Below are 13,724 nucleotides of genomic sequence, written 5' to 3' on the forward strand. Positions count from 1 at the left end.
TCAGTGAACTACGGCTCTGTGTATTAAATGGCACTCTATTTGAAAACAGGTGATGGAGATTTAGCGCTAATCACGGAACCGGCTTTACTGATGAGATGCGCATGAATATCGTGTTCGATATATCGCCCAGCCCTAACACAACCAAATAAAGAAACGCGCTGAAAATGCTCACAACACAACCAAACAAAGAAACGCGCTGCAAATAAAACCTGCTGTCAAACTGAAGATGTTTTCTTGATTTGCTGGTGCTTTTTCTATTTGCATGTGTTTTCTGTAGTTGCAGCGCGTTGAGCTCTCTCGGCCACCGTAGATTCACCTATAAAGTCTGAGTAAAATACAGTAGCCATATACTGTATTTTGTGTCCACAATCTGACCTGCTTACATGAGTTCCTTGCTTTGACAATCATATATTGAACATATGCAATATCCAAAATACGTCTATAAATAGCTAAAAAACGTAGGATAAAAATATAAGAAAATGGCACCCAAAACTGCAAACATAAGTCCCTTTAAAGATCAACTCGAATCATCTTCTGTAGTGCTACATTTGTCATGTTTTTTTTCCCTATACATTGGGAGTAATGACGAAATAAGCTCTGAAACTGACTAAAAACACTGTCGTTACAGTAAAGTACTCAGTATGTGCGTGTGCATCCAAACGTCTCAATAGCAGCGCAGGCAAACTTTGCGAGTTCTGTGATGCTAAGAGTCACTTCCCTCCTCTTGAGTTTCTTGAGGGGAGTCCAGGAGCACGAACATGTCTTCGATCACCTGCCACAGGCAGCTGTCGAGCGGGAAGTCGTTGTCCACGAGGTTGACGAGGAAGTAGTTGTCGTGGATGTACTGAATGATCATGCGCGATGGTGACTCGTCCTCGTACAGCTTCGCCCACTGTTCAATCCACAGCGCAAAAGCCTCGTCCTGTGGGAACAGACAGAACTGAGCTATGTTTGGAGTCCAGTTGATCTTTTACTATCACTAGCTATGTTTCCATCACCCAATTTTGAAGTATCGCATGAGAAACGAGTGATGGAAACACCAAATTTAGAATAAAAATCCCTTAATACGCAAAAATGTTGTTACGCTCGCTTGAGGTGGTTTTGACTTGTGCGAAAAAGGGTTAATGCGAATAATGGGAGATGGAAATGCATTTTGCGAATAAATTCCTCCAAGTGCATTAAAAAAATCATGTGACTTTGCGCTATGGGATGGCAAATCCTGACTAACCAGCGGACTGATCTTGTTGCACAGCATCTGAAATGTTGCCATGGTCATTCGGAAATGCCCGAGCTAAGTATGTCAAAGTATTTCTGTATAATTGTCTACCAGAAATGTCTTACACGACTGCGTTTCCAAACAGCAGCATCTGCCTCCGAAAGCAATGACCGCATTCATTGTGTTTCGTCTGCTCGCTCTGAGGCACAAGTAATTTATTATATATTAAATTATTATATTCAGTAGCTTCTACTTTTCTTAGTGGTTTATATCAGGAAGTGACTACTTTGTTCTTTTTGACTCGTTGGATGGAAACGGTGCTTGTTCGCAAATGTTTTATGCGATATTCCAATTTTGCGCACAAGTTAAATTCGCAACTTTGGATGGAAACCCAGCTACTGAGACAATAATAGTGAGTGTGGGACAGAGTACAAATGTGAGGTCAATAAGGACTTTGGAAGCATCACACGTGGATGTGCTAGCTGTTTAAAAACACAATCTAATAAGTTTCCATTGTTTAGTGGTTGCTAGGGTGTTCAAGGTGGTTACTATGTGGAAAAAGCATCACCTTCCAGTACATAAAGCTGACTGGATCCACGACGGTGGGCTGAATGATCTCTCTGCCGGGGAATATGCCCCATGTCACAGCGTTGGGCTGCATATCATGGGCATTTGTAATATTCCTGCCCTAAAAAGAAATGATTTCATAATGTCAAAAAAAAAATGGAGATAACGTGATGTAATCTTGCTCTTGAACTTGAACTTGCTTACCTGAACGTTGACTATATGGTAGTTCACACGAGGTTCATATTTCTTCAGCACTTGCAGAAGTGCAGTAACATTTTCACTGGATGTGAAAAACTCCAGGTAAGACTGTTGATTTCAAAAGGTAAAAATAAAGATGCTGAAGGAATAATTTCCAAAAGTAAGCCAATATCAAATAAACCTAAAAGATAATAAACCCCAAAATAAACCAGCATAAGACCAAGTGCACAGTTCCCACGGTATCACAAGTATAACTAGATCTGATCATTTACTTTAGCATCATTAATATACTATTATAGTTTGTTTTGTATGTTTTCTGTTTTCATTAAATTTTTTAAAATAGTTTTTAAGTTTTAGTTTGGATTTATTTTTAGTTATTGTAGTACTGTAGAAAATGAAAAATATTTCCTTGGCAACTAGCTGAAAAAGTTTTATTTTTTAATATGGTTTCAGTTAAAGTTTATTTCAATAAATTATTATTTTTTTTTTTTTCATAGTTTTAGTTGTAGTTCACCAAAATTACCAAATTCTTTCAGCATTTATTCACCATCATGTTGTTCCAAACCTGTATGACTGGAACACAAAAGATTATCACAAAAAATTAGTCCATATGATTTTTCTGCTCCACTCATTTTTCCCCCCAGTTTTTGTAGTTTTAGTTTCATAATTTCCCCCCACCCCCATTTTTTTGTTATTTTATAACTTAAATATACTAACTGAATTAATACATTATTTTATTCTTATTACAGTTAATGTTTATTTTATTGCAAGTAACAAGAACATTATTTTATAGTTTTATTTTTAGTTAACAATAATAACCATGAAAGAGTGATTACAATGAATCATGTTTATGTTTTTGTCTAGAATTAAACGCAAAGCATGAGATTTTAAAGCTTTGAATTTTAGAGTGGAAAGGATGATTTTCAGCATTAAGACTTAAATTTTATTTAGAAGTAGTGGTCGACAGATATTGTTTTTTTGACAGCCGATGCCGATATCTTGGAAAGCAGGGTGGCCGATGGCTGTTATAAAGCCAATACAATTTTATTAATTTTAATACATTTTTAGAATTTTAATGCATTTTTTCTTAAAAAAATGTTGTTTGAAAAATGCCAAATATCGGCTGATATATCAGTCGACCACTAATCAGAAGACTTAGAATACAACACACGTCATACAGACTACCTTTATGGTCATTTTTTGAGCTCAACAAATCCAGTCTCCTTTTCCCTTTCATTGCATGGAAAAAGCAGTTTGCTCATTCTTGCAAACATGTTAATTTACATCGCATGACATAAAAGATGCCTGAATTTTCCTTTTCGAGTGATCTAGTCTTACAGTGCTGTTGAATATGTTTGTGCTGACCTTTTGAAAGACGTATCCCCCCGGAGGGCCCCAGCCCACAATGGGGTCGGATGAGGGTTTCCCGTTAATGTTGGGTTGAGAGTTAATGGTCAGAACCCCTCTGCGGTTCACCCTCTCCAACTCATCCTTCAGCAGGTTGGTCTCCGGAGCCAGAGGATCGTCGTTCCACGGCAGACACATGACCTACGGAAAGCAGAAGGATAGCATTTGTACATGCAAAACTGGAGTAGTGACACAAACAGAACTCAAATATTGACATGAATGGGGCAGTATGATAAACAAAAGTGGTTCATATTTTAAATAACTATGTGGAAATGCCTTTTTTTTTTGTATATTCCAGTGAATTAAAGGGACAGTTATTCCAAAATTGAACTCACACTCAAGTTGTTCTAAACCTGTATGAGTTTCTTTCCTCTGTTGAGCACAAAACAAGATATTTTGAAGAATGTTATGTAACCAAACTGTTTCGGGTCCCCTTTGACTGTTCCCCCCCATACTGTGGAAGTCAATGGGTACCAGTTTGGTTACCAACTTTCTTCAAAATATCTTCTCTTGTGTTTAACAGAGGAAAGAACTAATACAGGTTTGGAACAACTTGAGGATGAATAAATGATCACAAAATGTTTATCTTTGGGTGAACTATCCCTTTAAATGTTACAAATTGAAATTCTCATTCGATTATTTTCTTTTATTAGGAGACTGAACACAAACCAAAGTCAAAAACAGCTGCTTCACATTATCTAAGAAAAGACTGTAAAACCAACATTATAAGAACTGTCAACCAACATTATTATTCTGTCCGTAAATTAAGAATGAATGAGTCCCATTTGCTGATAAACAGACCTCTGCACATCAGTTGAATTCAACATTAAATGTACAAAATGTACCTAGTTGTGACATTATTTGGCAAGCGCAAAGAATTAACACCCAACAACACCCCTTCATAACAAGTTCTTCCTCGTCTTGACTTGTTTGGGTCACGTTGTGCTCTATATTTGTGTATTACTTGATGTTCCTTCACATGAATCAATTGTGCCTACATAAATACACCTACCTCAGTGTAGCAGAAGTCTGATATTGATACTGACTGTACGACTCTACCTTGTGTCCATTGCGGTTGGTTTGGCTGGTGATGTAGTTGGTGAAGACTTCATAAACACTCTCCTCGTTCATTAGTTCCTCACCCCACATCTGCAGGAGGGCCTCTTTCGGAGATTTACTCTTCAGGTAGAACAGGTAGTAGTCTGTCAGCTCACCAAAGGCTGGTGAGGAGGAGTTACCCCTGACAAGATGGCAGACATGTTAATTCACTTTTTTGGCCTCTACATCTTGGACCATGCACACAAAAGGTCAGAAAAGAAACATTTCAATGCATGTACCATCTTCCGTTGGGAAAGTCATCCCAGTCTTGCGTTCTGTAGATGTAGCTTTTGGGTCGGGAAGCCCAGAAGATTGGCCTGACATCTTCTACCTTACGCTTCGGATGAGCGCTGATGGCCCAGGGCAGAGGTCGCCTAAAGGTAACAAGATTAATGCAAAGAGGTGACTCTCATGAACACTTCCAGGCCATATTTTACCCCAAACTCGAAAAAAATAAAAAAATAAAATTATATATATATATATAGTGCTACTTTTTGACTTGTTCGCCCAAAATTTGCCAAATTCCATGTTATACTGTAAATTCCATTTTGATGTCTGGATTCCAACACAGAAATCATAGGGCCCTATTAAATACAAGCAATACAGAACTTGAGGGCCCAGTTATAATGGTTTAACATGAGTGTTCACTGTAATGCACAGTCTCTTAGGGTATTTCTTTTTTAATCAAGGGCATTAAATTACAATCCATTTTTCATGTGGGCATGTGCTGATTTATCGGCAATGTGCATCAGGAAGTAGTGAATGTATTTCCTGTTAGAAAGAACAGGAGCAGTTTATCGCTTTCTCAGAATGAAGTCACTCACCGGGGATCCTCTGCCCATAAGCCCAGCTGTCTGAGCACTTCCATGGTGGCCACCTCTCTGTTGAGCGTGTAAAAGTGCAGGCCCGGGACCTCTCCGCTGGCCAGAAGAACCTTGCACATCTCCACCGCCTGCTGGATGCCGTAGTTGCGAATGGCGGCGTCATTATCCTTGATGGGCTCAATCACCTGCTTGATCTCCTCCGGCACTTCCAGTTTGGAGAGTTTGACCAGCTGACGGAGTGAGTGATACCCCTGTGCAAACAATGGAGATTCAAACTTTGAAGAATAAAAAAAAAAAGAGAATCAATATGAAGTTTTCTGAACAGTACACTGAAATCAAAGTGGAATTCACTGACATCTAAACTTCCTCCATAATATTTTTTAGAATATTTTTTGTACAGCGGTGGCCAAAATGATTAGAACACGTGTTTTCAGCAACTAAAAATGGTTTTAAGTCAAGTTATTTCTATCTTTTGTGCTGTACTGTGTCAGTAGGGAATATCAGTTTACATTTACAAACATTCATTTTGCCATTAATTGTAATAATCCAGTGAGATTTTTGTCTGAGAACAACCAGTGCTCCACACAGAGATCTGATCTGATGATCATCAGTCTGTCTGGAGTGACATGAAGAAACAGAACAAACTGAGACAGACTCAATACAGAAGAACTGTGCCAACGTCTCCAAGGTGCTTCAAGAATCCTACCTGCAAAGCTACAGTACTGTTAAAAGTTTTAGGCACTTGTGTAAAAATGAGGATGCTGTCAAAAATAATGTCATAAATAGATTTTCTTTATCAATTAACTTCTATTAACTAAATTAAATCAACATTTGGTCTGAGCATCCTTTGCGTTTAAAGCAGCTTTTGCCCTCTGTGCACTTTCACAGTTTTTCTTGAAGCGTCTTGGGAGACGTTGCCACAGTTCTTCTGGATTTAATCTGTCTCAGTTTCTTCAGTTTCTTCATGTCATTCCAGACAGACTGATGATGATCAGATCAGAACTCTGTGTGCAGCACTGGTACGAGGTAATCTGACAGCTTTGCATTCAATCCTCCACAAACGCCGTAATCACTTACCTAATTTTTGTTCATGGTCAAAAATGAATAATTTTCAGGTAAAAGAAAACCCTCTCCAGGCCAAAATGACCAAAATACAACATATGGGTCAAAAACTACCGTGCTGGCTTATAGATAACCAGTAGTTTGTATTAGATAACCAGTAGTCTTGTCCGATAACACTACTCTGTATGACCTTTGTTTGTACTAAAATGTAGTGCAATAAATACATTAATTTAATCACACCATTGCATAAATTCCAAGATAAATCCATTATGACGTTTGATAAGGTGCGTTAAGAGTGGACCTTAATTGGTCTTTTGCAATGACATGACATCATATGACCAGTGTTTGGTTGATAAGATAATTGGATGACATCCACGTCGCTGAGGTGCTGTGATTGGTCAGAGACTGTTCGTGTGTTCATGTACCTGAATAGGAAAGATTCCCGGGAGAATGGGGCAGGTGATGCCAATGTCCCGACAGTCTTTGAGAAATTTGAGGAAGGTTTCTGCCCTGAAGAAGAGCTGGGTGACGATGAAGTGCGCACCGGCATCGACCTTCTCCTTCAGGTGCCTGAGGTCATCTTCATAGCTCTCTGCCTCAGGGTGGCCCTTGGGGTAACCTATCATTACATTTGTGATGGGTTTGAGCTGGTGAATTTAAGATTTGCATGCAAAAATTACCATGAACAAACAGATTCCACTTCAATGTAAGTCTATGTTTTTTTTTTTTTGCCAACTTTATCATTCACCAGGTAATAGCAATGGTAGTAGTGATATTTAGCAAACGCCATTAACTGCTTGTCTTTCTAATGCTCACCTGCAACACAGATATCAAAGTAGTCATCGAATTCACAGCGAATGTGCTTGACCAGATCTGTAGCATAGTTAAAACCGCCATCTTCCTCCACCCAATCTTCCCCAATAGGATCTGCAGAAAAAGGACAATAAGATTCGCTCATGGCGCATGATGATGGCGGATGGACTTAAGAAATGCTGATTTTAATGTATATAGTTAAATTTTATTTAGTATTAAAAAGTATCAATAGTTCAAATGTAGTTTGAAATTCAATGAGACTATTTTACATATACTACAGTAAAACTCTAGCTGCCATTCACAAGTGTTTAAAGTCAGTCACTTATGAGGAACCCTGACTATTAGGATGCTGCCTTAGAAGGGTTTGAAATAAAGCTTGTTTGTTTTTGGAAAATGTGTGGTTTGGACCAAAGTAACAGATTTCAGATCGGTCACTGTTCATACCTCCTCTCAAGGCCATGATATTCTTCAGGCCTAGCCGCTTGGCTTTATTTAAATGGGCTGTTATTTTCTCCTTTGTCTGATTGCAGCATGTCAAATGCAGGACGCTCTCCAGGCCGCAGTAATTGACCGCTGTGCTTGCTATCATCATGGAAGACGTTTCTTTATCTGAGCCTGGATCTCCAGCCGGATGCCAAGTGATGTCAATGAAGAGAGGACCTCCAGAACCCATCCGGTCAAATCTAACACACAAAGAACAAAAAGACCATTCATTCAAAAAACAAACACCATTCATTTTTGCACAACAGTAATGAGAATTTACCTAATTTTCAAATGTGTCACAAGGCAAAATTAATATACAGAGGTTGGACAAAATAACGTGAACACCTCAGAAATAGGCAATGTTACTTTTTTAAGGTATTTTACCTCCATTTGCCTTTAATTCAGCTTCCAACCTTCTTAGAATAGATTCATACAGCTTTTAAAGGTAAGGTAGGCGATTTCAGAGAGGCTAGCAATAACAAGCTAGCTTTGAAAGTATAAGATCCCACCCTCCTTGCAAATCACTCTCCAAAGCCACGCCTCCTCCAAAGCACACGACTGCGTTCAGGCAGACCAGAGACTAACCTGCGACACGATGAGAGACGACGTCAACGCTGTCAGATTACCTCAGGTCTCATTCACCGGTGAGAAAACATTACAGTAATATAGCACATAATATTACAATAGTAACGCCTTCCATTCTTGCTCTGTCTGCAATAGCGTAATGAACACGCTGACGACATACCGTGTCTGCGTGAACACAGTGTGCAGAGGTATGCAAATACATACAGTGACAGGTAGGTAGGACAGCCTATCGTAAAATATTATTAAGAATATTTAGACATTGGAACCGGAATGTGAAAAAAAAATATGCTAAATAAATAAAACAAATACCGGCTCATTCACGTTAATTGGCTCTCCTCTCTCATTCGGCTTAAAGCCAAAATGTTCCCACACCGGAGCTGAAGATTGCGGCTTTAAAACCAAGTCCATTGGGACTTGTTCTTCCTAACTGGCTGTAGTTGTCACGAAACGCAGTGGGTTCACGCCTTCTCTTCACCTGTCGCTGTCCGCTCTGTGTGCGTGTGTGTGGGGGAGACGCTGCCTAAGCCCCGCCACCGCCACAGAGAGCAGACGAGATGACAGAGGCAGCGCGATCGACTAAAATGTTGGTGATATTCATTTTTATGTAAAAAAAATTTATATAATCATTATTTTTAATTATTAAAAAAAGATCAGTCGCAATATATCGCGGCACCAAAAATGATTGCGCTCATTTCCATATATCATGCGATAAGTCGATATATCGACTATCGCGACAGGTCTAGCTGGCAGGCTACTCCCAGGTTCAGGAAACAGTTTTCAGTAAAATGCGCTGCACACACTTGAATATTTGCGTTGAACTGTTCTGGAACAGTGTTGTAAACACAACTTAACCACTGATTTCTAGTTGTGTCCTCTTTTGGAAGCCCAAACAAAGTAGTTTCGCTTTCACAACGAAACACAGCGTCTCCACGACATGGCAGCAACAATACTACAGCGAGAATAAAAATCACGCCCTCTTTCTTTGCGTAAGCATTTGGGTGGTGTTTTGCAAATCTCCCCACACCGTGACATAGACATGTGGGGGCGTGTTTGAATGAGCCGTTTTAGGGGGGCGTGGTCAAGTCTAAACTTTTATAAAGAATATCTCTTTGGGTTTGAGACTTTAGTCTTTGCAACTTTAGGGATCTTATCTATGCACGAACAGCTTGTAACACTCCAGAGAGAAAGGAAAACTTGAAATCGCATCATATGACCCCTTTAAATAGTCTCCAGTTGAATGTTTTCTATCAGAATATCTGTCAGATTCTTTAGAAATGTTGGAGGATTAGTTTCTCACTCTCTAAAATGGCCCTATAGATTTGTCTGGCCGGGCCAGATGTTGATCTTCATCTTGGTGCTCCAACTGTCCATGTTTTATGATCAAGACACCATCTTTTTTTGCATTTTATCATTGATGCTTGTGATTAAAGTTTTAGTAATACAGCTCTTTCATGGATATTGGCTTTGTGAAATTCTCTGTGGTTGGTTTTTGAGGAAATAGTGTCATCAAGGTTAATGGTTGCTGCAAATTGAGGTTTGCTGTCACTTTTGCTGCAGTACTTTTGTTTTGGTTTTCACCCAAGATAAGCAACCCAGAACAGGGATGTCAATCTTAGTCCTACAGAGTTTAGTTCCAACCTGCTCGAACATCATACCTGTAGCCTTGAAATAAGCCTGAAGGACTTGATTAGCTGGATCTGGTGCATTTAATTAAGGCTGAAGCTAAACTTGCCAGGGCTGTGGCCCTCCAGAAGCTCAGTTTGACACCCTGACCTAGAAAATATAGATGAAAAGATAAATAAAAGATAATCACAACTGTGCGCGTTTGTTTGTTTTTACTGTAACCAATGCAAACCTCTATGCGAAAACCTCTACATCTGTCTTATATTTTTTTCTTTTAAATTTGCATTTTTATCATGCTCCTTTATTTAGGTTTAGTCATTTTACTTTAACGGCAAAGAAAAAGTTTTTAGTCAGTTATTGAAATGCCTTATTTTCAAAATTGCCCAATTTTATTTTCATGAAGTTACAGTCGGAATCACTAATAGTTACGTGCCCATGTTCTAGGCCAGCCGCCAGCCGAACCATCAGAGGTTCTGCAGGTATTGTGAGGAAACAAGCGAGGACAACAGCGAAAATGGCAGATCATGGAAATAAATGTTATGTTCCAGGCTGTGCAGGGGATGTAAAATAACGCGAGCCACTAAAGGGACATGGTTAGCTCCTTGCTATTGGTAGCCTGTTACATTACATAAGATTTCACTTACCACATAAACAGAGTAAGCAGAGATGACTGAGGATGATGGCGAATGATTTACAGATCCTGAGCACCACTGACAAGCATCTGATCTTGTAAAATGTGTGGCAAGTACTGCCGCTTCATAGTATAAACAGAGTTTGTGCAATCGCGAATCTCCAAAGTGAAAGTGAAACTAAAAAGCGATCGTGCATTTGAAAGCAGTTTCAATGCCCAGCATATTAATAGCGGCTCCCTGATGCCCGCATTTTATTTACAGTATAATTACCCAACAATATAACTGCTCAAGAAAGTATTGAAATTGATATTTTCCCTGTGTTTCCTTCCTGTGAGCTACTGAAATGAGCCGCACAGCAAAACAGCCAATCAGAGCAGAGCTCAACATTATTATTCATGACCCTTCCAAATAAGCCAATAACAGACTGTTTCATTCTAGGGAGAAATCCTAGGGTTGTAAATGGACATGTAAAACTGTTTCTGGAGATGTTTTGCCCTTACCTAAGCCACATACCTTCTATGTAGATATCAGAGAACAATTTAAAATATTGTATCAATGCATTCTATGGCACCTTCAAGTCATCATATTAAACCCTGGGTGTTCACATAATCTTGTCCAACCCCAATATATACATCTTCGTGAATCTCACAAATGTTTTTTTTTTTTTTTTTGGTGAAATATGACCCAGACACGGTTTATGTGAGATTCACCAAATTACAAAAACAATAAAGCAATTTTTGCTTTCCTACCTAGAGATAAGATTGACGGCTCCAGACGCTGTGCGAGGTGGGAAGAACTCCAGGGAGAACCAGTGGTCCCCAGACTCAATCCGCCGCTTCATCTTGTCCCGCAGCCGGTCAGTGCGGTCGGCGTCCAGTACCGGGGTCGAGCACCTGGAGCTCTCTTTGGAGCTCTCGCCGCTGTTACTGACCCCACTGGAGTCGCTCTTAGAGGACTGCCAACCTATGTCCGCTCTTTGGTTCACCATGTTTCCTGTGTCCAGGGTTGAAAATAACCCCACAAAACATTTTTAATGTCACCAGACTAATCTGTATAGGAAACTAGGGGCAGTTTTTTATATTTTTTATTATTATTATTGCAAACAACTGACATTAAAGAGATAGTTCACCTGAAAATAAACATTCTGTCATTAATTACTTATGCGCATGCGTCGTGACACTCTCCACAATGGCGGCAGATGGGATAAAGTTGTTATTTTTGTTTTCTTTGCACACAAAAAGTATTCTCGTAGCTTCATAAAATTACGGTTGAACCACTGATGTCACATGGACTATTTTACCGATGTCCTTCCTTGCTACGTTTCTGGACCTGGGAACATTTCAGTTATGTTGCTGTCTATGGGAGGGTCAGAAAGCTCTTGGATTTCATCAAAAAATATCTTAATTTGTGTTCTGAAGATGAATGAAGGTCTTACAGGTTTGGGACGACATGAGGATGAGTAATTAATGACAGAATTTTCATTTTTGGGTGAACTATCCCTTTGGGTGAACTATAATCCTGCAAATAAAAACAATTATTTTCTATTTTTAATTACGTTTTACGTAAAGATGTCAGCAGTCTAATCATATAATAGGTGCAGATGTAATGTCTTACAGACCATGTCACAGTAGAAATGTCAGTCCCACTGAATTGTGGGATACATTATCCAGAACAGCATGTTCTCATACTGTGCACATGCCATTTGAATATATAAACTGTTTAAAATTATGTAACATTATTTCAGTAACATATGTGATTGAAGACATTAGATGATTAATATATTTCAGTAAATAACATTTAACACATTATCATTATAATGTTCCATTTAAACTTTTAATTTAAAGTTAAAAGTTTAAATTTGAATATTTATTACTGACAGTAAAAATAATTAGTACTAAATGCCAATCATCCTAATGTTCCTGCATAAAACTCAATATTGCGATCAAGTCTTTTTCGAATATGATAACGACATATGCACGTGTTACACCAAAACATAGTTTGGTTGGTATTTGTTTAGTTAGTAATTGCTCCCGATCTCGCCTGTCTCATAGATGTAAATGGTTGTTGAACACATAAAAATGCTGTAAAGTGTCTTGGAGTAACGTTATCTTAAAAAGCGCTCTATGAATAAAATAATTATTCTTATTATCACGACGATCATATTTGCTGAATGCATAAGGCTTATGAGTTTATAACGTGCTTACTTGACATAAGGAAGACACGTTCATTCAAAAGAATGTTGTTTTTAAATACTCTATTTTTAAACAGACAATCAATGCAAGCAACAAACAAACAGTGAAACAAATGTATATGACATGATAACTCGCTTTGTGCATCTTTTGATATTGTTCATAGGGAGCTCATGCGGTTCCGCGTGACTGCACCAGTCCCTTTAATTAGCCTAACCGAAACCGAAACAGTCGCGCCGACCCTGTAATAGTATAAAAACGCCTTTCCTCCGTTACCTTCAACCTTTTCCCAATCCTCCAGGAGTTATGAGAGGAGAGTGCTGTCCCAGGGCGGCGCTGTACCCGAGCTCTGCTAAACAGCGTGTGCGGACAGCATGGACGACAAAGAGGCTGGTGTGCGATGGGCCACGCCCCCTTCGCGCTGGCCACGCCCCCTCTCGACCAAAGGATCTTCCCATTGGATGCAGCGTCTGTCAGCGCGTGTGATGTAAACACACCACATGGACTCATTAATAATTAATTGAGCTACACTAGCAGATACGCGCACGTCCACACAGAAAGAAAAGAAAAGAAAAGAAAAGAAAAGAAAAGAAAAGAAAAGAAAAGAAAAGAAAAGAAAAGAAAAGAAAAGAAAAGAAAATTCAATCTATTTATCCAAACTGTTCTCTTTCATTTGAAGCCTTTAATTTAATCTCACATGATATATTTGTAATACACATATCTGGAGACTCAGCACCCCCAACGCATACGCACTCTTATCCCCCACAATGGCTCATTGTAAATACAATACATAATAATAAAACAGTCGAAATTATTACATAAAACGTCGAAATGAGATACGCATCAACTCAACAATAAAAGTCGAAATTCTGACAAAATGTCGAAATAATGAGATAAAGTCATAATCTCAAGATAAAAATATTAGATAAGTTGGCATACCAACTAATTATGATTTAAAGTCTCATATTGTGTACTTTTCTGTCATATAATCAGTGTTGGGGAAAGTTACTTTTAAAAGTAATGCATT

General features: G+C 38.8%; 1 protein-coding gene across 1 annotated transcript; it reads right to left on the minus strand.

Annotated features, from left to right (window-relative positions):
• Positions 1-83: 83 nt before the first annotated feature.
• Positions 84-13,122, minus strand: mthfr (methylenetetrahydrofolate reductase (NAD(P)H)). The gene is made up of 12 exons (XM_058785904.1): positions 12,974-13,122; positions 11,258-11,501; positions 7,630-7,868; positions 7,189-7,299; positions 6,798-6,991; positions 5,311-5,561; positions 4,726-4,860; positions 4,448-4,628; positions 3,347-3,529; positions 1,988-2,089; positions 1,785-1,904; positions 84-922 (listed from the first exon to the last, which is right to left on the minus strand). The coding sequence occupies exons 2-12, from the start codon at positions 11,494-11,496 to the stop codon at positions 704-706; spliced, it is 1,974 nt and encodes a 657-aa protein (XP_058641887.1). The 5' UTR covers positions 11,497-11,501; positions 12,974-13,122; the 3' UTR covers positions 84-703.
• Positions 13,123-13,724: the final 602 nt, after the last annotated feature.

Source organism: Onychostoma macrolepis, chromosome 08, assembly GCF_012432095.1.
Source record: "Onychostoma macrolepis isolate SWU-2019 chromosome 08, ASM1243209v1, whole genome shotgun sequence".
In the NCBI taxonomy this organism is placed as follows: Eukaryota; Metazoa; Chordata; class Actinopteri; order Cypriniformes; family Cyprinidae; genus Onychostoma; species Onychostoma macrolepis.